A 27,958-nucleotide genomic window follows, 5' to 3' on the forward strand; every position below is an offset into this window, starting at 1 on the left:
CACGGACCGGGTCACCGCCGCTGTGACGCCTTTCCCCCTGACACCGGCCCGGTACAGAGTACCCCACAGCCCTGGGAGGGCGACCCACACTCATGAAGGATGCTATTGACTCGCCCCAGGGGCTGTGGGATACTCTGTACTGGGCCAGTTAACGTCAATGGGAAATGTCAGTGGCAGTGACCCGGTCTGTGGCCCCAGGCGGTCATGTAAAAGGGGTAGAGTTGAATGGGAATAAAGTTTATGAAGTGATTTGCGACGTCACCTATGGTTTCTGGGCAGTATGACCAGCACTGCAGTGTTGCTTCTCTGGGACAGATGTTATGGGCAGCAGTGATGTAAAATCTCTCTACAGGTAGAGCTGTAGTCCCAGGGCAGTAGGGTTGATTTGGTAGATGGTGAAGTAGTGTAGTGCGGAAGATGTAGCAGAGCTGGGTGAGAGGTGCAGAAAAGGAGACAAATGACTCATTTGAATGCAGTTCCAATGGGCTTCACTCAGTCTGGTGCACACAGATGCCTGCTTCAGTGTTGTGTCCTCCAGGTGAGGGGTCCAGACAACTTCCATATAAGATGAAATACACCTTTCCAGCTTTCCCTGTCAGTATGTATCTTTCCTGGCTGTCTCCAAACAATTTGCTGCTTAAACTCCCTCTTCCACTCCAGCACTTCAGTTATCGTTCTGAGCTAGCAGCTGCGAATCCTGTTCAGACAACGCCTCACTGTTTCTGTGATTCTATATAGCTGCCTTTCCAGTCTGACTAACCGTGGTAGGGGCGATTGGTCCATAAAGTAACCAAAGGTATCGGCTTGCTAGTGGCACCCAGAGGAATGCCAACTAGGCTAGAGGCCATTCCCTTGTTGTGGCCTGGTTTCTTCCTCCACCTGACGGCAGTCAGTGTGGAACGAGCCCCACAGGATACTCTTTCCAACCGTGTCTCTAGAAGAACTAATCCTTCCTACAGAGAACCTTCCGTATAAATCCACTCCGTCCGGCAACTCCTGGTTCAAGTCAGGAGCTGCTCAGAACATGTCCATATGCTTCCCTCCCTCTGAGGGAACTAACTTTGCTTTCTATCCTAAGATTCTCCCTCCCAACTACTCTTCGCCCACCTCCCAGCACTCTTCATGTTCCAAGCAGGGGCCATAAAGGGTGCTCTGCTACACTACTGGGGTGTGTGTGTGGGTGGGATGTGGGTGCTGGAGTCTGGTCGGGTGCATCCACCTTACCTGGTTGTGGGATACCACACCTCTGGGTCAGGTGCAGTACCTCTGTGGCGACTAGACCCTCGGGAGCGCCACACTATCCTGTTTCTATGTAGTACATGTTTAGAAGAAGCGGCAGCATGGAGGACTGAGCAGTTCAACTTTATATCCAGATATTGGCTGACATCAAACACATACTAGAAGTCAGAAGCATCAGCTCGCTGTCCCTCTTGCGCTCACTGTCCCTCTTGCGCTTGCTGTCGTGTTATAACATATGATGTCATCTTGTCATAACATGTGACTGTTTTGACTGTTGTGATTGGCTGCTTCCCATTTAAATACCCCATCCCCTATGTCACTAATAAACTTCCACCTGATGAAGACGGATCCTCCGTCGAAATGCGTTGTGGTTTAACCCCATCTCTTGTCTGAGTCTCTTCCCTGCGCTCCTAAGACCGTTTCCAATTTCTCATTGCTCATATTCTTCATTGGAGGTTTTCGGCTGGAGCTGCGGTGGAGACATGACATCCTTGTCTGCCCCTGGGTTGCTTCCTAAGCGGTCATACAGGAGCGCATATCACTGACTCTTTAACACGTTATTAAAAACAGACTAGCTGAAACCTTCTAAGCTCTATGTAGAAACTGCAAAGTCCCTGGATGAGGGAAGAGTGGGCAGCGGTGTCAGGAGTTGAAGCGGGGGATAACTCATTGGGGAGACTTCCTGTTTCTACATAGATCAATGAGAAGAATTGGCTGGGTAGAAAGACAAAATGAGCAATTGCAAGTACAGAGTTCTGTATAATATGATTGCAATATATTTAAGAATATTAAACTTGTGGGAGTGGTTCTTGAATTTTGTGGTAAGGCCCCCATACACATTAGACTAAGGTTTGTGATGAGCGAACGTGCTTGGATAAGGTGTTACTGGAGCATGCTAATGAGTTAACAGAGTGTCTTCTTGTAATTCAAAGGTACCAACCCCTGAAATCCGTGCGCACAATCTTTACTTCGATCTTTCGGCCTATGGGATTGATGTCTCCAGTGGTGGAAAAGACGCATTAAATAAACCCGGCTTCCATCTAAAAATCTATGGGACCTTTCGTAATCGATATATGGCTTTAGCATGTCCGGCCTCCGATACCAAAGTTGTCAGATTTCTGAGATACACTCCTAATTCTTCAGTAAGTACAATAGTATACATGACCAAACGAAGAAAAAGTGAAGAAAATAAATTTTTTTTGTATACTACTTGGGTGTGGGATTTCATGGGTTGATTTGTACTGTATGTATAATATGTATGTGTAAGAGAGGGATGTGTCTCTATCAGGCGGCCAGTCTAATGCTATAGGTGTGGAAACGTAACTCGTATACACCCTTAGGCCTTGAGACTTCAGGTTGTGTTTTTTTTTTTTTTTTCATGAACCCATAGTCTTTCATTGCATAGTTTGATCTGATATTCGGATTAATATCGGCAATATCTCCTCAATTTGCATGGTCCACTATCTGCAAAAAATCATGGACATGTGAACAGCCCCAGAGACTAACTTGGTTTTGAGTGGTATTTGTGGGAGAAACCTATAGCACTTACGTGAAACTTGCATGTGAATGAGCCCGTACTGGTATACATGGCATCATCCATTTCGGAGCGCAAATGCTGGACACTGCACTCTTTATGGTCTTTGGTGCTGGTGGGGTCCTACTTCATACAATTGTGGAAGCTAAACCCAGCACATAATGGTGCTTCAATCTGTGCTATTGGGTCGCCCTCCCAGGGCTGCGGGGTACTCTGTACCGGGCCGGTGTCAGCAGGATGTGTCACAGCAGCGGTGACCTGGTCCGTGGCCCTGGGTGCCCAAGTAATAGGGGAAGTTGAATGGTGGAATGTAGTTAATGGAATAGTTCATGACGCCACCTGTGGTGTTCGGCAAGTGAGATGTTAAGCCGACGGCGACGCTGCATGCAGATCCACTGGGACTGATGGTATGGTGCAGCAAAGATGTAAAAGCTCCCCACAGGTGAAGCTGTAGTCCCAGGGCAGTGTGGATGTAGGGGTAGCTGAGAGGCACAGGCAGTGTAGAAGCTAGTACCCAGATGTAGCAGTACCAGGTGTGTTGGCGCGAGAGTGAATGGAGGACACCAGGGCTTGTGGGTCACCCTCCCAGGGCTGTGGGGTACTCTGTACTGGGCCGGTGTCAGGGGGATGTGTCACAGCAGCGGTGACCCGGTCCGTGGCCCTGGGTGCCCAAGTAATGGGGGAATGTAGTTAATGGAATGGAATAGTTTGTGACGCCACCTGTGGTGTTCGGCAAGGGAGGTGTTAAGCCGACGCTGCAAACAGATCCTCCGGGACAGATGGTGTGGTGCAGCAATGATGGTATAGCACTCCACAGGCAGGGCTGTGGTCCCAGGACAGTGTAGATGTGGGGACACTTAGGTGGTGTAGTGTCCGGCGCAGGGGATGTAGCAGTGTCAGTCAGACGGACGCAGGAAGGAATGGAGGACACCAGGGCATGTAGTTCCAAAGCTTTACACAGTCAGCATTGCCCGCTTCTGTGCCATGTCCTCCGGGTCAGGAACTCAGTCGACCTCCAGGCAAGATGGGAAAACTCCCTTCCACACTCCGCCAACTTATGTGCCTTTCCTGAACGTCTCCTCTATAGCGCCTTTAAATGTGAAGCTCTCCAGTACCGTGGTATGCTGGAGTTTCTCCTGACAATGTTCCCAAGAACTCTACTTGAACGGCAGACAGCTGTAGCCTGCTTCGGGGACTCCCTTCTCCTGAGTCCCGGCTCTCTATCCAATTGCTGTTGTGCCCCAAGTCTTAGATGGGAGTAGTGCATTTACAGCCAACTACTCCACCGGTGCCTGCTGCAGAACCATAAGTGTCCATACAACTTCGGGGACTGGGCCCCGGCCTTGCGCTGAGAACCTATAGGCAGGGTTCTTCTTCCAACCCACATTCTCTCTCTCTCTCTCTCTCTCTGCTCTCTCTACTCCTTTGTTCCATACTTGTCTTTCTTTTTTATGGAAGCTTAGATTTCAGTTCTACGTCTTTCTCCTTCTTTCCTTTCCTTTCCCGTGCCAGCTGGCTCAGGTCACTGAGGCAGCTGCAGCACTCCTTCCTCCATCCCTTCTTCCAGGGATCCCCACTCCTCCCGAGTGGCTTCATTCCTCACTGACCTCCTGTCAGACTGACCTGTCATCCTACACTTTCCCACTCTTTTATGTATCTTAACTCCACCCACCTCGCAGCACATCCAGTGTTCCAAGCAGGTAACCACCAAAGGTGCTCTGCTACCCTCTGAGCACTGAGCCGCAATGTGGTTGTGCAGAACTACCCTGTTGTGTGTGGAGTGTGAGTGTTGGAGCATGGAAAGGAGTTCCCACCTTACCTGGATGTTGGAGCACTACACCTTAGGAGAAGGTGCAGTACCTCAGTGGCGACAGAGCCTCAGGGCCGCCACACTTGTAGTACTCAGTCTGTAGTACACACAGGTGCCTGCCTCCATGCCGTGTCCTCTGGGTCAGAGGCCCAATCAACCTCCCAGGTCAGATGGAATGCTCCTATCCAACGCTCCGCCAACATGTGCCTTTCTGAACGTCTCCTCTATAGCGCCTTTAAGTGTGAAGATCTCCTAGTACTGAGTTACACTGGAGTTCCTCCTGACAGATGTTCCCAAGAACTCTACTTGTACGGCAGACAGCTGTAACCTGCTTCGGGGACTCTCTACTCCTAAGTCACGGCTCTCTATCCGTGTTGCTGTTGTGCACCCAAGTCTTAGATGGGAGTAGTGCATTTACAGCCCACTACTCCACCGGTGTCTGCTGCAAGACCATTAGCATCCACACAACCTCGGGGACCGGGCCCCGGCCTTGTGTTTAGAACTTCTAGGCAGGGTTCTCTCCTAACCCACGTCCTCTGTTCCCTTCTACTCCTTCGTTCCGTACTAATCTCTCGTTCTCCTGAAAGATCAGGTTTCAGTTCAATGTCTTTCTCCTTCTTTCCTTTCCCGTGCCAGCAGACCCAGGTCACTGAGGTCTGCTGCAGCACCTCCTTCCTCCATCCCTCTCTCTCAGGGATCTTCTTTTCTCACTCCTGAGTGGCTTCCTCCCTCTGACTGACCTGGAATCCTAAACCTTCCCACTCTTTTATGTATTCTCAACTCCACCCGCCTCCCAGCACGTTTCATGTTCCAAGCAGGGAGCCACCAAAGGTGCTCTGCTACACTCCAAGCAGGGAGCCGCAATGTGGCTTTGCTGAACTACCGTGTTGTGTGGGATGCGAGTGTTGGTGCGTGGTCAGGAGCCTACAACTCACCTGGATGGTGGCTTACCACACCTCAGGAGGAGGTGCAGTACCTCTGTGGCGACCGAGCCTCAGGGGCGCCGCACTATGTTTACAACAAACACTTTTGTAATGTTTGGCCTCCTTGATGGACTTTTGCCCTTCTGTGACTTATATAACGGTTCGACACCAGTTGGACCTTCATCAGATAATCTAATTGCAGCATCATAGTCTATTTCCTTACATCTCTACTATCTAATTACAAACCATCTTCTTTGGCATTCTGATGATCTGATTGTGGATGAAACGTTATTGTGGTGCCACAGAGGTACTGCACCTTCTCCTAAGGTGTAGTGCCCCACCAACTAGGTAAGTTGGGAACTCCTTTCCACACTCTAACACTCGCACCCCACCCAACAGGGTAGTTCTGCACAACCACATTGAGGTGTCTCTCTCCTCCTAGACATTAGGAGTGCCTTGGTGGTTCCCTGCATGGAACACTGGATGTGCTGGGAGGTGGGTGGGGTTGAGATCCATATAAAAGGTTCTGAAGGTTTAGAATTATAGGGGAGTCTGGACAGTCAGTCAGGAGAGTCTGAGGACGAGTCTGAGAGGAAGGAGATCCCTAGAAGAGGGAGAGGAATGCTGCAGCTGCCTCAGTGATCTGAGCCAGCAGGCACGGGAGAGGAACAGAAGGAAAAAGACGTAGAACTGCAACCTAAGCTTCCATAGTAAACAGGAGTAGAGAGAACAGAGAGGAGTTGTGGGTCGGAAGAAGAACCCTGCCTAGAGGTTCTCGGCGCAAGGCCGGGGCCCGGTCCCCGAGGTTGTTTGGACGCTTATGGTTCTGCAGCAGACACCGGTGAAGTAGTTGGCTGTAAATGCACTACTCCCATCTAAGACTTGGGGCACAACAGCAACTGAATAGAGAGCCAGGACTCCGGAGAAGGGAGTCCCTGAGAGAGGCTACAGCTGTCTGCCATACAAGTGGAGTTGCTAGGAACATCTGACAGGAGGAACTCCAGAGTACCACGGTACTGGAGCTCTTCACACCTTAAGGCGCAATAGAGGAGTCGTTCAGGAGAGGTACATGTTGGCGAGGAGAATTCTGACTTGCCTGGGAGGTTGATTGAGACTCTGCCCCGGAGGACACGGCACGGAGGCAGGTACCAGTGTGTACCACGGACTGTGAATAAAGCTTTGGAACTGCAAGCCCTGGTGTCTTACATTCATTTGTGCACTAACGCCGTCAGCACTGTTACATCTGGGTACCAGCATTCCTCACACCACCTGCGCCTATTCTCATCTATTGCCATTACACTGCCCTGGGGTTACAGCTTCACCTGTGGGGAGCTACACCATCTATGCTGCAACACACCATCAGCCCCAGAGGATCTGCACGCAGCGTTGGCTTAACATCTTGCTTGCCAAACACCACAGGTGGCGACATGAACTATCACATAAACTATATCACAAACCACCATTGATTTGGGCGCCCAGGGCCACGGCCCGGTCACCGCCGCTGTGACACCTTTTCCACTGACACTGACCCGGTACCGAGTACCCCACAGCCCTAGGAGGGCAACCCATTATCATTGTGTTTCTGGTACTTCTATAAATCCTACGTTGTCTCCACCTCTTCTCCCGCACCACGATGCTTTTACCGGCCTGTAAATAAAGTATAGACGCCCGTAACGGTGAGTGCTGCCTCCTTTTCTTTCTGCTTGGACTTAAAGAAATTAAGCACATGTTGCAGCATCCTTTGTAGGTTTCAAGTTCTTATTCCATAAACGTGCGTATCGGAGTTCGTATGGATGAAACCACATTCGCCTCTAGCTTCATACCATGGAGCCACAAGTACAGTAATATGTTAAAGTTTGGGCACCCCTATTAATGTTAACCTTTTTTCTTTATAACAATTTTGTTTTTTGCAACAACTATTTCAGTTTCATACATCTAATAACTGATGGACTCGGTTATATTTCTGGATTCAAAATGAGGTTTATTGTATTAACAGAAAATGTGCAATCTGCATTTAAACAAAATTTGACCGGTGCAAAAGTATGGGCACCCTTATCATTTTCTTGATTTGAACACTCCTAACTACTTTTTACTGACTTCCTGAAGCACTAAATTGGTTTTGTAACCTCATTGAGCTTTGAACTTCATAACCAGGTGTATCAAATCATGAGAAAAGGTATTTAAGGTGGCCACTTGCAAGTAGTTCTCCTATTTGATTCTCCTATGAAGAGTGGCATCATGGGCTCCTCAAAACAACTCTCAAATGATCTGAAAACAAAGATTATTCAACATAGCTTTTCAGGGGAAGGATACAAAAAGTTGTCTCAGAGATTTAACCTGTCAGTTTCCACTGTGAGGAACATAGTAAGGAAATGGAAGAACACAGGTACAGTTCTTGTTAAGCCCAGAAGTGGCAGGCCAAGAAAAATATCAGAAAGGCAGAGAAGAAGAATGGTGAGAACAGTCAAGGACAATCCACAGACCACCTCCAAAGACCTGCAGCATCATCTTGCTGCAGATGGTGTCACTGTGCATCGGTCAACAATACAGCGCACTTTGCACAAGGAGAAGATGTATGGGAGAGTGATGCAAAAGAAGCAGTTTCTGCAAGCGCGCCACAAACAGTCGCCTGAGGTATGCAAAAGCACATTTGGACAAGCCAGTTACATTTTGGAAGAAGGTCCTGTGGACTGATGAAACAAAGATTGAGTTGTTTGGTAATACAAAAAGGCGTTATGCATGGAGGCTAAAAAGCACAGCATTCCAAGAAAAACACTTGCTACCCACAGTAAAATTTGGTGGAGGTTCCATCATGCTTTGGGGCAGTGTGGCAAATACCAGCACTGGGAATCTTGTTAAAGTTGAGGGTCGCATGGATTCAACTCAGTATCAGCAGATTCTTGACAATAATGTGCAAGAATCAGTGACGAAGTTGAAGTTACGCAGGGGTTGGATAATTCATCAAGACAATGATCCAAAACACCGCTCCAAATCTACTCAGGCATTCATGCAGAGGAACAATTACAATGTTCTGGAATGGCCATCCCAGTCCCCAGACCTGAATATCATTGAAAATCTGTGGGATGATTTGAAGTGGGCTGTCCATGGTCGGCGACCATCAAACTTAACTGAACTGGAATTGTTTTGTAAACAGGAATGGTCACAAATACCTTCATCCAGGAACTCATTAAAAGCTACAGGAAGTGACTAGAGGCTGTTATTTTTGCAAAAGAAGGATCTACGAAATATTAATGTCACTTTTATGTTGAGGTGCCCATACTTTTGCACCGGTCAAATTTTGTTAAAATGCAGATTGCACATTTTCTGTTAGTACAATAAACCTCATTTGAATCCAGAAATATAACTGAGTCCATCAGTTATTAGATATATGAAACTGAAATAGCTGTTGCAAAAACCAAAATTGTTATGAAGAAAAAAGGTTAACATTAATAGTGGTGCTCAAACTTTAACATATGACAATTTTATTTTTAGTGTGACCGCAAAGAAAATTTTCCCTTGAAGCAAGTCTTCTGGGAAATGCCATAGTTGCAGAATCCCGGACTGTCAAACAAAGGGGGACTTGTTTTTCTCCTACCATCTCGCTAGTAAGCTTTTTTTATACTTAAACATTTCTATTCAGTCGTCAATGTGATTTTGCTTTTTTTTTTTTTCGCAAATGGGAAGTGCGTGTGGCGCCCCTGAGGCTCAGTCATCACAGAGGTACTACACCTCCTCCTGAGGTGTGGTGCCCCACCATCCAGGTAAGATGGAGGCTCCTGACCACGCTCAAACACTCGCATCCCACACAACACAGTAGTTCAGCAAAGCCACATTGTGGCTCCCTGCTTGGAACACTAAACGTGCTGGGAGGCGGGTGGAGTTAGAATACAGAAGAGCGGGAAGGGATAGGATTAGAGGTCAGTCTGTCAGAGGAGTGAAGAGAGAGGATCCCTGAGAGAGGGATGGAGGAAGGAGTGCTGCAGCTGCCTCAGTGATCTGAGCCAGCTGGCACAGTAAAGGAAAGAAGGAGAAAGACATTGAACAGAAACCTGATCTTCCATAAGAAGGAAAGACCAGTATGGAATGTAGGAGTAAAAGGGATCAGAGGACGTGGGTTAGAGGAAGAACCCTGCCTAGAAGTTCTAAGCACAAGGCTGGGGCCCGGTCCCCGAGGTTGTATGGACACTAATGGTTCTGCAGCAGACAACGGTGGAGTAGTGGGCTGTAAATGCACTACTCCCATCTAAGACTTGGGGCACAACAGCAACATTGATAGTGAGCCAGGACTCCGGAGTAAGGAGTCACCGAAGCAGGCTACAGCTGTCTGCCGTACAAGTATAGTTCTTGGGAACATCTGTTAGGAGGCACTCCAGTGTAACTCAGTACTAGGAGTACTTCACATCTAAAGGCGCTATAAGAGGAGACGTTCAGAAAGGCATACGTTGTTGGAGTGTTGGAAGGGAGCATTCCATCTGGCCTGGAGGTTGAGGTTGAGTCGCTGACCCGGAGGACACAGCACGGAGGCAGGCACTGGTGTGTACTACAGACTGTGAGTAAAGCTTTGGAACTGCAAGCCCTGGTGTCCTCCATTCATTCCTGCGCCAACACCCCTGGTACCGCTACATCTGGGTACCAGCTTCTACACCGTCTGTGCCTCTCCTCTACCCCTACATCTACACTGCCCTGGGGCTGCAGCTCCACCTGTGGGGAGCTTCACCATCTTGGCTGCAACACACCACCAGCCCCAGAGGATCTGCATGCAGCGTCGGCCTAACATCTCACTTGCCGAACACCACAAGTGGCGTCACGAACTATTGATTCAACTACATTCCACCACTATTGAAATCCCCCTGTTTGCCATGGAGCCCACGGGCCGGGTCACAGCTTCCGTGACAGCTCCCATTGAGATCAACGGGCCCGGTACCGAGTTTTTCTCCTACCAACATCTCGCTAGTAAGCTATTTTTATACTTAAACATTTCTATTCAGTGGTCAATGTGTTTTTGCTTTTTTTTTTTTTTTTTTGCAAATGGGAAGTGTGTAAACAGGAAAATTACGATAATGACCACCATTAGGAGACCATTAAACACAAAATGAAAAATCTTCTATTTTAGGACCTTCGTTCCTCCTGGATTTTGTGCAGTCTGCGCTCCAGTCTCTTTAATTATCATTTACATAACGAGATGGTGACGGTAGCTGTATAATCGGCGCGTGTTTATACATTCAGCAAACCCATTTAATCCAGACTAAAAATAAAATCCCATGTTGCAGATACTTTCAGGAAACTGTCGCCCACGGTGGATCCTTCTGTCGAGACTAAATTAGAAATGTACACTTGGAGGAGTTTTATTTTCGTCTATCATGAGGAATTCCACATTTTAGTCACATTTTATTACCTAATTTTATGTTACATTTTTGGGGTGAATTGTCCTGTTAAACAAGTACGGTACATAAAAAAAATTTGGAGAATTGAAAAATCCTTTCCAGGAGAATTTACATGTGACAGGGTTAGTAACTCGCAATAGTGATCAGTAGCGAGAGGGTTAGTTTATTTAATTTTTACTCTAGGACAGAGCTATTTTGCATTCTCTGCTACCTCCTCCTCGAAGAAGCATTGCCATTAAGGCTCGACAAATGGTCTACTACTTCTATTGCTGAAAGGAGAGTACTTAAATATATGCATCGACCACAAGTGGTTGGGGCTCCAGAAAAGGCGAGCGAGCTGTGCTATGCTGTTTCCATAGCTCTTGATGACTCTTGTGGGCGTTAACAGCCCAATCTGCTTTTTTTGGTGCGTTCCACCTCCCCTCTAGACGGTACGTACATGAAGCCTTTTCGATGCCCTGTAATTTTAGAATAAAATGTCCGAAAGGTACATTTAATCCATTAGGGCCGGTTTCATGGTCAGTTCGGATCTACTGTGGGTCTCCTTATCCTGATTAAACATCCTACTAGGCATATGAGGCAGAGTTTGTCACAAAATCTGGTACCAATTTGTGGGAAAACAGCCACACTCAACCTATTGAATTACCTGTTATATTTCGTAAAGGGGTTGTCCAGATATGGCACAAAAGTCTACAGTGACGTCTAGCCAGAATCTGTCCAGGAGAATGCACATCCCAACACAGGAGAATCCTGACAGCACATGGGGTGCGCAATGTGATAATTCACAAGTCCGCAGTCCAAAACTGGACAACTCCTTTTAAGGACATTAATCTTTATCTATTATGGGTATGTGGGAAAATGTTCGAAAGGCTCCATATACAATATTTATTTAGACAGTGTCAAAATTGTCTAGATGCCTTTCCTCCATCTCCAGGATGGATTGATACTGAGCGGAGAACAGGAATTGACTTAACAGTACTAATTTTTTTTTTTTTTTAATCCGATTTTTGGAAATGATTGCGAGAACAATTTGTCTGCTCTGCTCCCAAATTATAGTTTTATAAAGTATACCAATCTTACAAGACACAGGGTCATGCCCTAGAGGTCGTAATAACAATGACAGATGTGTAATAAGGGCTCAGGTACGAATTTGTGTTCTTGCGTTACATGTAAGCTGATAGACTTGGTGACTCATAAGAGCTAAAAAGTTTGCAACTTTTTGTGTTTGGCCGGGATCACACATGCCACAAACTCTCAATACCTGGCTTCCACCGGTACTTGGATGGGAGTGTGTGGCTGCATGTATTCCTATGCAGCCGTATGCTCCGTTCCCGAGTGCTGGCCGCAGTGCTGGATATTAAGATGCGAGACTCGTCCAAGTTTCTTGCTTGCGTGATCCCAGCCTTTTAGGTAATGTAGGAAGAGCAGCTCTGGAGCACAAACTGCACTTTTTATTGTGCAGACTTAAGCTGGCTAAACATGTGATAGTTATCTTCTGTAACTCCTTCGCTTGGTCAAATGTTCAGGTCTTCAATATGGAGAGGGGGCAAAGATACAGCTAGAAACCTTTAGTTATTGGAAAATGAAAGTACTGGCTATTGAATTCAAAAGGTTCTCATGCATATTGGGCAAAAGTTGGCCAGAATATTTGGCCAGCTAAACTTCTTCATCCTTATCTTTATAATAATTTTTATTTTATTTGACATGAATGTGCAGTTTCCTACAACACATATGGTCAGACTATCACTTTTGAGGCAACTGGGCTTTACTGTGATGTAAGTTTGCAAAACCATAGTCTGAATGTTACACTAGGTGATTATTTAACGGCCTTGGGCACGATCTCAAGCCATGGCGACTTGATAGATGAATGACCTGTATGAAGATCAATCTTCTGCAAGCCTAGATGGGTCCATCAGGGTCTTCTCTCCAGGTATCTTGATAGTATCAAGCAATCGGGTTGCTGGTCTTCCTCTTCGCCTTGTTCCGCCTAATCTTCTGACCATGCTGTCCTTCTCCAGTGATTGTTCTCTTTGTATGATGTGTCCAAAGTAGGCAAGTCGTAGCTTGGTGATCCATGCTTTGACTTGACTGGCTTGATTTTACCAAAAAAAGCAAAAAACTCACTAGGAAAGAAAATTGGGATCACAAACTGGATTCACACCCATTCCTGTGTGTTTTCTAGTCTGTGACGGAGACTGCCCATTCACAGTTTGTGCATGGCTTGTTTCTATTCTTTTGCGTTGTTTGCTTTTATTCTTAGCCACTGAAGTGTTTCATACTCAAATGCTTTTTCACAATGTGAATTCCTTATCTAAATCTGTTTAGTGACCTTAAATGTTCCTGGAAGAGGATTGGCGTCTGTTTAATGCAACCGTCACAATAAAGATTGCTGTAGCTCTGTTTAGATATTGCTCTTGATTTGCGAGTGTAGTTTATGGACTCTAAACAAAATACTTCCCTCCCTCTGTTTGGAATAAAGAGCTATTATCTAGAAAAAATTAACTTATTGCCCAAAGGATCGACCTTGAAATACAGTATCTCTTTATTCAAAGGCTACACGTGTAATGGGAAGCGGACAAGCAAACAGCAAATGATCTTATCAAGCTTATCTGTAATATACAAGAACAATCTGTCCGATGAAGATAATCCCAATCTGGTGATTGGCCATGATCACAGGAAGATCCAGCTGTCCAAACATTAGTGGCCACTGCTGGATACATGTGGTATTATGTGACGCCCCTGAGGGTTCAGTCACCACAGAAGCACTGCACCTCCTCCTGAGGTGTGGTACCCCACCATCCAGGTAAGGTGGAGACACCTGACCACACTCCAACACCTGCATCCCACACAACATAGTAGTGTAGCAAAGCACCCTTTGGTGGCTCCCTGCTTGGAACACAAAGCGTGCTGGGAGGCGGGTGGAGTTTAGTTGGCACCAAAAGAGCGGGAAGAGTTTAGGATTTAGTCAGTCTGACAGTCAGTGGAGGAGAGAAGATCCCCTGAGTGGGATGGATGAAGGAAGTGCTGCAGCTGACCTCAGTGACCTAGGTCCACTGGCACAGGAAAGGGACATTGATGGAAAGCCTGACTCTCCATAAGAAAGAAGGATTAGTACGGATCGTAAGGAGAGGAGGACTAAGGATTAGGGTTAGAGCAGAACTTTTCCTAAGTTCACAGCGCAAAGCCAGGGTCCGGTCCCCGAGGTTGTATGGATACTAATGGTCCTGCAGCAGACACTGGAGGAATAGAAGTTGTCACCACTTTATTCCCACACAAGACTTGGGGGCACAACAGCAACGTGAGTGAGCCGGGACTAGGTAGTAAGGGGTCCCCGAAGCAGGCTACAGCTGTTGCCGTACAAGTAGAGTTCTAAGAACATCTGACAGGAGGAACTCCAGTGTAACTCAGTACTGTGAGTACTTCACTATAGGCGCAAAAGGGAGACGTTCAGAAAAGGCATATGTTGGCGGAGTGTTGGGAAGGAGTACTTCATCTTGCCTGGAAGTTGGCTGAGCTCCTGGCCTGGAGGACACGGCACGGATGCGGGCACCTGTACGCACAACAGACTGTGGGTAAAGCTTTGGAACTACATGCCCTGGTGTCCTCCGCTTATTCCTGCGCCAACACACTCAGCACTGCTACATCTTCGTGCCTAACATTGCACCGTCCACGTCTCTTCATCTACACTGCCCTAGGACTACTGCCCTACCTGTGGAGGGCCACAACATCATTGCTGCACCACACCATCTGTCCCAGAGGATCTGTCTGCAGCGTCGGCTTAACACCTTCATTGCCGAACACCACAGGTGGCGTCACGAATCATTTATTCACAAACTTTAATCATCACCCATAAGCTCGACATTCCCCTATTACAATGGGCACCCAGGGCCACGGACCCGGTCACAGCTGCCGTGACATCTCCCATTGAAACCAACGGGCCTGGCTCAGAGTACCCCACCAGCCCTGGGAGGGTGACCCAATTAAATGCTAACCATTCAAGTGGCTGCAAACTGGGAGCCATTGGGATATTTCCTAAAATATCAGAGTAACAAACAATTTTGAACATGACATTTTTTTTGGTAAAGAAGCTCACCAATTGTGTAGGATAGGTGAGAGAGTGTAATCAATATGGATGGGGGGTGACCCACTTCTTGCCACCGACAGACACAAGACTGAGACAAGGGTTGTATTCAACAGGTCCGTCTTTATTGGCCTCCTGACTGACGACCACTGCAATTCACCACAGGAATTTCACACTTTTATTCACAGACCCGGGTACCTTCACTTCTTATTTACATCATCATGGCGTCCTCTGTGGCTCTTCTCACTGTGGCTGCCCTAGGCCTATCCACCACAGCGCATCACCATTCCAAGTACGCCGTCCTCTTGGTACCCTCAGACTGTCTGTCTGCGGCTACTGCCCTTTGGGCCACCCCCCCCGTGACCGTCTCATCTGTCAGTTCCTCTGTAGAGCCTTTCTACCGTCTCTCTACAGCAGAACCTCCTTAATAGTGAGCTCCCCTGGCTGACTGGACTTTCCAGAACCTTCCCTCAACCTCTTATACTCCCATTCCTGGTAGCTCTGCCCACTATCACCTGACAGTTTCTTCGACCAATGGCAGTTACACAGTCAAACTCCTACACTCACCTCTGCCCTCTAATGGGCAAACTACAACACAGCACCCCTTTCTCTTTATCTCAGCGCTTTTGTACCTACACTACGCTATCCCTCTGCCTCTTCCTACAGGCAGATCTATTCGTCAGTTCAACCGCCCTACAATTGTAGCATAGGTTGTCTAAAATATATATATATATATATATATATATATATATATATATATATATATATATATATATATATATATATATATTTTTTTTTTTTTATTTTTAGAATGCACCTAAGGCGTCATTCAGACGTCCATTTATTTTTTTTACATTTTTTTTCCTATACAGAAAATAACCATTATAGACTGTCGGTTGGCATACATGTCCGTATTTTCTTCCAGACTGACTGTTTGCAGGAACAAAGATCATAAATTGACGACTCTATTTTTTAAACTGCTTTAATGGGTGGCAGTTTTGGAAAATTCTTCTCAATGTGATGGTGATGTCACATCAATGGAAGAAATACTCTTGGACAGATAAGCTTGGCTTAGCTGAAAAGGAGATGGGGCTTAAGATTGCTTCACAAAGTTACCCTAAGTTCTGGTAATCAGTGGTGATCGGAGACCATGGACCACACCAGTGTGATCTCATATGAACTGTATGTATATTGTCCAGTTCACATCACAATTTTGCACTGTTCTTTGACATACAGTGGGGCAAAAAAGTATTTAGTCAGTCAGCAATAGTGCAAGTTCCACCACTTAAAAAGATGAGAGGCGTCTGTAATTTACATCAATTGTAGACCTCAACTATGGGAGACAAACTGAGAAAAAAAAATCCAGAAAATCACATTGTCTGTTTTTTTTTTTTTTTTTTTTTTCATTTTATTTGCATATTATGGTGGAAAATAAGTATTTGGTCAGAAACAAGCAAACAAGATTTCTGGCTCTCACAGACCTGTAACTACTTCTTTAAGAGTCTCCTCTTTCCTCCACTCATTACCTGTAGTAATGGCACCTGTTTAAACTTGTTATCAGTATAAAAAGACACCTGTGCACACCCTCAAACAGTCTGACTCCAAACTCCACTATGGTGAAGACAAAAGAGCTGTCAAAGGACACCAGAAACAAAATTGTAGCCCTGCACCAGGCTGGGAAGACTGAATCTGCAATAGCCAACCAGCTTGGAGTGAAGAAATCAACTGTGGGAGCAATAATTCGAAAATGGTAGACATACAAGACCACTGATAATCTCCCTCGATCTGGTGCTCCACGCAAAATCCCACCCTGTGGGGTCAGAATGATCACAAGAACGGTGAGCATAAATCCCAGAACCACGCGGGGGGACCTAGTGAATGAACTGCAGAGAGCTGGGACCAATGTAACAAGGCCTACCATAAGTAACACACTACGCCACCATGGACTCAGATCCTGCAGTGCCAGACGTGTCCCACTGCTTAAGCCTGTACATGTCCGGGCCCGTCTGAAGTTTGCTAGAGAGAATTTGGATGATCCAGAGGAGTTTTGGGAGAATGTCCTATGGTCTGATGAAACCAAACTGGAACTGTTTGGTAGAAACACAACTTGTCGTGTTTGGAGGAAAAAGAATACTGAGTTGCATCCATCAAACACCATACCTACTGTAAAGCATGGTGGTGGAAACATCATTCTTTGGGGCTGTTTCTCTGCAAAGGGGCCAGGACGACTGATCCGGGTACATGAAAGAATGAATGGGGCCATGTATCGTGAGATTTTGAGTGCAAACCTCCTTCCATCAGCAAGGGCATTGAATATGAAACGTGGCTGGGTCTTTCAACATGACAATGATCCAAAGCACACCGCCAGGGCAACGAAGGAGTGGCTTCGTAAGAAGCATTTCAAGGTCCTGGAGTGGCCTAGCCAGTCTCCAGATCTCAACCCTATAGAAAACCTTTGGAGGGAGTTGAAAGTCCGTGTTGCCAAGCGAAAAGCCAAAAACATCACTGCTCTAGAGGAGATCTGCATGGAGGAATGGGCCAACATACCAACAACAGTGTGTGGCAACCTTGTGAAGACTTACAGAAAACGTTTGACCTCTGTCATTGCCAACAAAGGATATATCACAAAGTATTGAGATGAAATTTTGTTTCTGACCAAATACTTATTTTCCACCATAATATGCAAATAAAATGAAAAAAAAACTGTGATTTTCTGGATTTTTTTTTTCTCAGTTTGTCTCCCATAGTTGAGGTCTACCTATGATGTAAATTACAGATGCCTTTCATCTTTTTAAGTGGTGGAACTTGCACTATTGCTGACTGACTAAATACTTTTTTGCCCCACTGTAAGTGCCAAAAATGTCCATAAAGCTATTCAAAAGGGGCCAGAATTGTCCATTTGGCTTCTGTCTGACCGCTGTGTACTTTTTATGACTGAGGCTACAGATAACAAATCTATCTTCCATGCTCTACAATGGCATCCTTTAAATGGATTGGTCATAAAGCTCTTAAAGTGCCCTATGACTAATGTGGGATTTGTTTAATGGCTGAACACAACTTTGGTTTACTATATACATCAATAACTTTTCCTGGAATATGCTTTTTAAAGGGCTCATCCATATCAGATCGGTGTGGGTCATCTGCTTTGTCCCTGGGTGGATGTTAATGTTGATTGTTACCTCATCTTACCTGCCATTAATGTGAATGGAAGCTAAGGTGCAGTACCCAGGAGTGGCCACTAAGCCATGTATTGAGCTGCACTGTATCGGCTTCTTACTTTATACCTGGCCACCACCATAGCAGATGGCATTTGATAGGTGGGGAAGTTGGGTGTTGGAACCCCACCAATCTGATATTGTTGGCCTATCCTATGTATGGGTCATTAATAAGTTAGTCATGGAGAACCCCCTTTAAATGGAGACAATAAAACATGGGGTGAGCAAGCCCTCATCTAAGTCATTTTGGCTGGCTTTACCCTTTCAGTTCCCAAGGGTGAACATAATCCCACCAGGTATGGCCATTGTCAGCGCTTTACATGTTTGCTTGTGTATGATGGAAATTGTTCCATTGTATAAATAGAATTGTAAAAAATCCAGGATGTTTGTGCCTTTAAGACGCAGCTGGGTTTCATTTATAAACTCTTTATAAAGTTAAGCTTAATATAACCGATACAATGGGTAATAAACAAGTTCCAAATTCCCCAAAGGGGAAGGGCAACTCCAACCATAATCAGAATTTACACATTAGAGGAGCATCTAGCCCTACATAGATCATGACACAAAAATGAATGTAAAATATTCCTTTTATGAAACATCACATAAAAACCACAATGAACATAGTAATAGATGAAGTGGTCGGTTTTGGGAGACTAACAAAAAATTCCCCGGAACCACTCAAAACCTAGACACAATAATATGCACCATACAGAAAAACCTCCAAGGGAAAAATATAATAGTAAAGTGAGCCACAAAGTCTACATATGTTATTGTTCAAAGTCAAAACCTCCCCTTCAGACAATAATATATCAGTTAAGATCCCATATAGGTCAAAGGTAAAATTCCAATGCAGGGTGACAAGACTATAAGAAAATAATAAGTGTGGCTACCATAAAGTAGATCACCCAGAGGAGCCATATCCCTTTTGTACATAAAGTGACGGTGCAGGTTAAAGTGCCATTCAGTGCTTACCCATGTGGGTGAATATCCCGGTTCCAGGAACATGCCCCGACGCATGTTTCGCCAATTTGGCTTCCTCAGGGGGGCAGTCATAAATATAAATGCAACACGGTTTAATCTCCCATAGGTGCATTGAGGCATACAGAAAATAAAGTGCGCTCCCTCTAGATCACTCAGTGGAAAATAAGCACTGGAGCATTTTTGACATTTAAAGGGACTAAGCATGTCACTGTATAATGATCACTGCCCATCCTCTGGGACTCCTACAGACCTGGTGAATTCTGCCCCTTTTATTTTTTTAAATGGTCTCTGAACTGCAGGCAGGATGTTATAAAGGAGGAGATGATCAGATTTATTGACCTTTTTCCCACAAAAATATATATCAAACTTACATTTTATTCATAGCATTCCCTGGTGTTTTGAATAGAACCGCCCACTGGACTCCTACGCATGCACTGACCGCCATTTAGGGTACGTGCACACGCTGCGGATTTGGCCGCGTGGATTTTGTAAAATCCGCAGGTAAATCTGCAGGTCAAAAGACCTGTGGATTGCTCTGCGGTTTTGCCCTGCGGTTTTTCATCTCCACAATGGAGGAGATGGCAAACCGCAGTGGAATCCGCAGAAAGAATTGACATGTCCATTCTTTCTGCGGTTTAGAAACCGCGCGGAAAAGTCTGCACTGCGGATTTCAATATCCATAGGATATTATGGTACTGTACACCGCAGCAAAAACTGCTGCGATTCCGCAGCGGCCAAATCTGCTGCGGAACCACAGCAGAATCCGCAGCGTGTGCACACACCCTCATGCTTGCAGTGTCATATAGGGAAGACTGTCAATCACTAATAGGACTGCCCACTGGACTCCTATAGATGCAGTGATTGAAATCTTCCCTGTATGACATTGTATGTAGAAATAGTGATGGAACGCCCACTGGACTCTTATTCATACCAAAACCAGGGATTTCAATGAATAAAATACAACTTAGACTAAATATTTTTCCAACAAGATCATTCTGCTCATGTTCTTCATATCGTGCTGTCCACAATTTGGAATGCAGGTGCAACATGAGAGGTCCCCTTTAAATGAGCAGCGGGGGAAGCCCTGTGTAGAGGAAAGATCATGCACTGAAGCACCACAGCCTATTCATTCCCAGGATCGGGGAGTCTCAGAAGTAAAACCAGGTTTCCTGAAGAGGACGCTGCGTCCCCTTTACTGCTTTTTCTTCTATGCAGGGATGGTTGTTCAGCTGAATAGTGCTGGTTGCAATTACCCTGCACAGCTGTGCTCCCTGGATGTGCAGAGCGCTACCGCCAGAACCATTTACTTGTATGATTGAAAACTAAAGGACCTGTAGGCTGTTATCAAATATTCTCCATACAGTTCTGGAGATAAGGGCCATTTTACTTGGTGCTAATTCGTATAGTCTCTTTCCAATGGCACTTTGTCACCGGATCCTCGGGGTTGTGTATTTAGGATACTCTTCATTATTACCTAAATGTCCTAAAAATTGGCACTAGATTAAAAAAAATTTCTCTGGAAGCATGTCACTTTTGATCTACTAACAGGTCTTCTTTAAAGGTGCATCAAAGTGGACACTTCTGCTCCCCAGGGGTCACTAATCGAGGGCGTATAATAGCGATATGCCATCACTTTACTGAGGTCAGAATGCCGATCAACACAAGTAATGAGACTTTCGTGTTCCTTTTATAGAGGATCTGTCCATAAAATTTGCATTAATGGTTCCATCTAATCAGTGACTCTTTGGTTGAAGAAACATCACTCTGTCCTTTTCTAATAAAGTGACTAAGTCCCATCTGAAATTTTCCAAAATTGTACTTATTCTAGGGATCCACACCCAAAGCTTGTGGATCTCCGTATTTAGAATGTTTATTTTCGTGTACAAGTATCACAATTTTATTTTAGGGGAAAAATAACGCAAATAAACCTTCATCTTGGTGCATATGGTTGATAACGAGTTTTTTTTCATCACCATATTAAGTCATTCCTTCTACCTTCAGGTCATGAAGAACATTTTTCACCAGTCGTTCAACGCTTACAAGACTGATATCGAACCACGAATGAGTGACCTCACTCTCCCGCACCTACAGTGTAGTCGCCGACTATTTGAGATTATGTTGTCCTACAGAAGGGTGACTTCTGCCTTCATTGAAGGGGACAACGTTGTGGTCACGTTGGAAGGAGAAGCTGCTCGTGTTCTCAACTTTGATACAGGTAAGTCTTAGCTTGGTTCTCTTCTATTTTTTTTTTTTTTTTTTTTTTTATCTTGCCATAAATTATCTTTCTGGTAATAGTTAAAAAAAAGGTCCACTTGTAATAGCGCCACTTTAGTCAATAGGTTATGTTTGGTATTGCAGTTCAGCCTACACAAAGGAAGCAGGCAGTAGTCTTTTCCCCATACCATACAATGGCTACCAATATTTATCACCTACCAGTATGATGGCTTATAAATGTCTGATAGGACCCCTCCCCTCCAATCGCTTGGATAGGGGTTCTGTATTCCTTTTGTAAATGTGTCTGTATTGTAGTGGAGCGCCCTCACACGCCAGGGCTGTGGGGTACTCGGTAGGGGGCCGGTTGATCTTCTCAATGGGAGTTGTCACGGCAGCAGTGACCCGGTCCGTGGCCCTGGGGCTCCATTGTAAAAGGGGGTTGTTCAGTGTGCTTATGGTGAAGAAAGTTTATAAGTGATTCGTGATGCCACCTGTGGTGTTCGGCAATGAAGATGTTAAGCCGACACTGCAGACAGATCCTCGGGGACAGATGGTGGGGTGCAGCAGTGATGTTATAGCCCTCTACAGGCAGGGCTGCAGTCCCAGGGCAGTGTAAGTGAAGTGATACGTAGATGGTGTATTGTCAGGCGCAAGTGATGTAGTAGTGCTGAGTAGGTTGAGGCAGGAATAAGTGGAGGACACCAGGGCATGTAGTTCCAAAGCTTTACTCAGTCTGTTGTGGTACAGGTGTCCGCATCCGTGCCGTGTCCTCCGGGTCAGGAGCTCATTCAACCCCCAGGCAAGATGAAGTACTCCCTTCCAACACTCCACCAACATGTGCCTTTTCTGAACGTCTCCTTTTATAGCGCCTTTAAAATGAAGTACTCCAGCACTGAGTTACACTGGGGTTCCTCCTGTTCGATGTTCTTATGAACTCTACTTGTACGGCAGACAGCTGTAGCTTGCTTCGGGGACTCCTTGCTATTAAGTCACGGCTCACTATCGTTGCTGTTGTGCCCCAAAGTCTTGTGTGGGAATAAAGTGGTGACTACTTCTATTCCTCCGGTGTCTGCTGCAGAACCATTAGTATCCTTACAACCTTGGGGACCGGACCCCAGCCTTGCGCTGTGAACTTGGGAAGGGTTCTCCTGCAACCCTAATCCTTAGTCCTCCTTTTCTCCTTACGTTCCGTCCAATCCTTTCTTTCATATGGAGAATCAGGCTTTCGTTCAAATCTCTTCCCTGTGCCAGCGGACCCAGATCACTGAGGTCGGCTGCAGCACTTCCTTCATCCATCCCGCTCAGGGGATCTTCTCTCTCACTTCCCTGTCTGACTGCCTGTCTGACTAAAATCCAACTCTTTCCGCTCTTTTGAGTGCAAACTAAACTCCACCCGCCTCCCAGTATGCTTCGTGTTCCAAGCAGGGAGCCACCAAAGGGTGCTTTGCTACACTATGTGTGGGATGCAGGTGTTGGAGCGTGGTTAGGTGTCTCCACCTTACCTGGATGGTGGGATACCACACCTCAGGAGGAGGTGCAGTACCTCTGTGGCGACTGAACCCTCAGGGGCACCACAGTAGGAGTTGCCACCACACTCAATTTGCTGTCTGTGGGAGCAATGGTCATGCATGTGAACTACCTTTCATCACGCCTGCTTATGGGGGTCCTGTGTCCTCCATATGAGTGGCGACCCAATAATTGGGTCACGCAATTATAAGATGGATAGATAAATGACTATTTCAGTCTAATATGAATACCGTACTTCAGTTCTGTAAATTGCCTCTTTAGAGAGGAAATTTGCATATTTAATTTCCAAGGGAAGCATGCAAGGTGTTTGTCTTCTCATACTGGCATGCCAGACTCGGCATGTCACTCTCCATAAGGAAAAAACTTACCCCTTAGATTACAGCAATTCTGGAAAAAATACAAGCAAAACTGATGTCTAGTCCAGACCCTGAGCATGAGGTGCATGTGAGCGTCTCTGCCTTCTAGCCAAGATCAAGTGTAGCATCTTTTGAAAAGGCAGCTTTCACTGGGCCACCCTAGTAGATTGATGCAGTGCACACTGGGGTTTGGTGCTTATTAGTACTCTGAATGGCTTATATAGTCATCCTGGTGGAAAGCATGGCCCCTCAGGATCAACCTCATTGGGCTGGGGAATGGTGACCCTGGGGTTCCTTAACTCGCTGGGATTGGGAGCCCCACTTGAATTTCGGCACCTTTGCACAAGCACTGCTTTTTCTTTCTTCTGCACATACCCTAATTCCTTATGGTTTTAGGATGGGAGTTGGGTCGCCCTCCCAGGGCTCTGGGGTACTCTGTACCGGGACGGTATCAGTGGGACGTGTCTCAGCAGCGGTGACCCGGACCGTGGCCCTGGGCGCCCAAGTAATAGGAAGATGGGAATGGTGGAATGTAGTTAGATGAATAGTTTGTGACGCCACCTGTGGTGTTCGGCAAGGGAGGTGTTAAGCCGACGCTGCATGTAGATCAGCTGGGACTGATGGTATGGTGCAGCAAAGATGTAAAAGCTCCCCACAGGTGAAGCTATAGTCCCAGGGCAGGGTAGATGTGGTTGGCACGGGGATGTAGTGGTGCCGGAAAGGTAGGGAGCAGACAAGACACAGCAGGTTGCAATTTCTGTACCTTTACTTGATATCTGCAGTCCAGGGTCCTGATTACAGATGGTATTGGAGCAGGCTAGCCTGGAAGCAATTCAGGGATTCTCTCTCAGCAGATGGGTTGTGAAGTCTCTTTACTAGTGCTTATTTGCGGGATCTCCAGTACCGAGTTACACAAGTTCCTCCTGACAGATATTCCCAAGAACCTCACTTGCACGGCAGACAGCTGTAGCCTATCTCGGGAACTCCTCTCTTCTGAGTCCCGGCTCTCTATTCAAGCTGCTGTTGTGCCCTCAAGTCTTAGATGGGAGTAGGGCATTTACAGCCTCCTACTCCTCTGGTGTCTGTTGCAGGACCGTTAGTATCCGTACAACCGTGGAGACCAGGCTCCAGTAAATGCGCTCTCTCCAGAGATGAGCTCGTCCTCTACGCTCTCTCAGCGCTCCTTCCACACGTCTGGACACTTCACCCTCCGCAGACTAACTACCTAACCACCCATTCCTCTTGGCCCTCAGAGAGCACTCCTCCCCTTAATCCCGGTTCAGAGTTCCCTCTGCTGGCCTGGAGTGGAACTGTGTTGCATGCATAGATTGACTGCGAGAGAGACCCATCACTGCCTCAAAGCCTGGCATTACCCTCCCCTGAAGGAAGGCAAAGCCACTGTGGCGACCATACCCCTGGGGGACGCCACAGATATCTTCTAAATTCCCAGTTGAATGTCTGGACAATGTTACACTGTAAAACCTTCACTATTTAATTTTTATTTTTTTTTGTCAGTATTTGTAAGTGTCACCTATTCACATGTGTTGATTTTGTCATCAGGATGTTTGTCGGGATGCAGTTACCTCACAGGTTCCCTTCTTGGCAGGTCTATAGGGCAGTGTGGCCATCAGGTTCTGCTCCCCCTGACCCTGCTAGCTCTCCTCTTTTAGGAGGAGAGCACTGTTGACTCCCCTCTTCCGGGAGGGGAGCACAGTCTTGGGTTCCCAGTGTCTTGCTTGGGTGAGAACTCGGGCAGATGCTGGGTGTATGGCCAGGATCACACTACTGTGTGTGATGCAAGAAACTCGCACAAGTCTCTCGCCTCAACACCCGGTGCTACCACCGGCACTCGGAACCGGAGCTGCAGCTGCATGTATTTCTATAGGCAGTGCCGGGTGTTGATGCGAGAGACTCGTGCAAGTTTCTCGTATCACACACGGTAGTGTGATCCCAGCCTAAGATTGAGTCTTCTCTGGCTTCAGCTGGAGAGTTCTATTTGTCCCTGTCCCTCACTGTGGCCTTCTGGCTCAGAGGGATTGGGAATGGTTTGGAGACAGTTTCAAGAGGACCAGCATCCTAGTGCACTTTTTTGTGGCACTTAGTCACTTTTTTAAGCGCATTTGGGTTTAGACACAAATTTGCGCTTTCGATAAAAGATGGGACCTGCTGCCCACATTCCTCCCCATCTTGAAGAAACAAGTATATTGTTGTAATGTAAAATGTCATGTACAATGTGAATTGTGATGTGCGTTAAAGATGTTAGTAATATTGATAGTGTCTAGTTTGACAGTGTGGTTAAGGTTCTTTTTGACTGATGGTCTACCTCATGAACTGGCAAACATCTGGTCCTGGTTTAAGCAGGTGACAAAGTAAGGCAAGAGGCAGGAACAGTCAGTGAACGGTTTAATTCTTTAAGATACAGTAGTCGGGATAGGTAATGATATCAAGCAGTGCAAAACGGCAATAACTGTGTCTATCAAAGAGTGTTGAGCCTCAAGTACACCAACTGGTCCCCACCCCACCTGTTGTCCCAACACAGGCTAACCCCTGAACGTTATGGCTGGTGAGTCGCCCCCAGAGGCCATGGGGTACTCTGTGCCAGGCCCGTTGATTACAATGGGAGATGTCAGTGGCGGTGACCCGGCCTGTGGCCTCAGGCGGTCAATGTAAAAGGGGTAGAGTGATGGGGATAAAGTCATTGAGATGATTCGTGATGCCACCTGTGGTTTCTGGTCAGTTTGACCAGCGCTGCAGGGTTGCTTCTCTGGGACAGATGGTGTGGTGCAGCAATGATGTCGTAGCCCTCCACAGGTAGGGCTGTTGTCCCAGGGCAGTGTAGATGAGATGGAGGTAGATGAGGAGATAGTGAGGAGGAGTAGATGTTGCAGTGTTAGGCACAGAGATGTAGCAGTGCTGAGTGGGTTGGCGCAAGAAGGCAGTGAGACCGATGAATGCAGTTCCAGTTCTTTTACTCACGTTCTTGGCACAGAAAGGTGCCCGCTTCAATGCTGTGGTCTCCAGATCAGGGGCTCAGCCAACTCCCAGGCAGATGGAATTAACCTTTGCAGCTCTCCCTTTCGTGTGCCTGTTCTGAAAGTCTCCTCACTAGCGCTTAAACTGAAGTACTTGTAGTTGTGTTAAACCCAAGTTCCTCCTCTCAGATGTTCCTTGGAACTCTACTCGCATGACAAGTGACTGTAGCCTGCTTCGGGGACTCCATCCGTCATGTCCTGGCTCACACATAGGTTGCCACTGTGTCTTCGAGTCTTTTGTGGGAATAGTGGTCACAGCTCCTATTCCTCTGGTGTCTGCTGCTGGAACATTAGTTTTGCAAACAGCCTCGGGGACTGGACCCCGGCCATGCGCTTCAAACTTCAGGAAGGGTTCTGCTCTGACCCTAGTCCCTAGTTCTCTTCTCCTTACATTCCGTACTAAACTATCTTCCTTTTGAAGAATCAGGCTTTCTATTCCTCTTTCCTGTGCCAGCAGCTCCAGGTCACAGGAGTCAGCTGCAGCACTTCCTTCACTCCATCCCTCTCAGGAGATCTTCTCTCACAGACTGACCTTTTTCCTAATATTCTCCTGCTCTCTTGTGCAATCTAAGCTCCACCCACCTCCCAGCACTCTTCGTGTTCCAAGCAGGGAGCCATGAAGGATGCTCTGCTACACTACTGTGTTTGTGTGGGATGCAGTGTTGGAGTGTGGTCAGGTGTTACCATCTTACCTGGAGAATGGGATACTACACCTCAGGAGGAAGTGCAGTACCTCTGTGGCGACTGAACCCTCAGGGGCGCCACACTGGCAGAGACTTCCCTGCTCACTGGTACCATCCTTCTGTAACGCAGGCGTCCTCTTCTGGTCGACGTCTCCTCGCAGATTTTCAGTGCTTGACTGTTGGCAGGTGTCTCCTAGGCTTGGGGCACAGAGGACTGGGTCCCAATTCTAGACTGGCATTCTGGCCTTGGTCACTTGGCCAAAGGTTCTGGCCTTGACCAGCACATCCTGGACTCTGGCTCTTTACAGGCGTAGGTCAGGTCTCTGGGTCTCTCCGCATGTCATCTGGGCTTTATCTGGTGCTGAACGGCACCTTGGTGGTGCTTGTTTTCCACTGCAGCCTATCACTCACTTCAGTGTCCTCTTAGGACCATATATGCACCACTCCTCTTCTTGGCTCCGAATCCCCCTATGGTTTGGCGAGCAGTGCCTTTTTATCCAGGATCTCGTCATGCAAGGCACCGAGCCAGGTCCTACACATCAACTGCCTCCCTCTGCAATTCTAGTTTGTTTTGCCTGTTTAATATATCCAGCAAACGAGTCTTTCCTCACTAATGTCACACCACACATGGGTTCTTCAGAGGTACCATTGCTTCCTCTTACACTGGCAAATCAGCATCAACGGTTACATACGGCCTGAATGGTTGTAGCACCCTCACAGTAAGTCCACACCCAGCCAGGAACTTCACCTTCATGTAATGTGCCAGGGTGCAATACAGTAGAAGAGCATGTCGCCCACGTCTACCGCCCCACACCACGTCACATATGAAGCATTACACACTGTCGAAGCAGGACAGTTGCATCATCTAGTTTCCAACATGCCTGCCAATGCCTTCATCAGAGCTTTAGCATTTTTGCATCCTTATGCACTGGAGCATATTTCTGCTCTGTTCAACCCCTGAGTAGTAAAGAACTGACAT

The 27,958-nt window shown here is 46.6% G+C and overlaps 1 protein-coding gene across 3 annotated transcripts in view; it reads left to right on the top strand.

Annotated features, from left to right (window-relative positions):
* Positions 1-27,958, top strand: part of LOC141096232 (uncharacterized) — a 119,987-nt gene that overhangs the window by 73,864 nt on the left and 18,165 nt on the right. For all 3 annotated transcript variants that reach the window (XM_073582738.1, XM_073582746.1, XM_073582754.1), the window contains 2 exons: positions 2,172-2,381; positions 21,169-21,382. In XM_073582738.1, the coding sequence (XP_073438839.1) occupies positions 2,172-2,381; positions 21,169-21,382 (424 nt within the window). The remainder of the gene's footprint in view (positions 1-2,171; positions 2,382-21,168; positions 21,383-27,958) is intronic.

This window comes from Dendrobates tinctorius, unplaced genomic scaffold (assembly GCF_039654945.1).
Source record: "Dendrobates tinctorius isolate UK_male_01 unplaced genomic scaffold, ASM3965494v1 ptg000009l, whole genome shotgun sequence".
Lineage (NCBI taxonomy): Eukaryota > Metazoa > Chordata > Amphibia > Anura > Dendrobatidae > Dendrobates > Dendrobates tinctorius.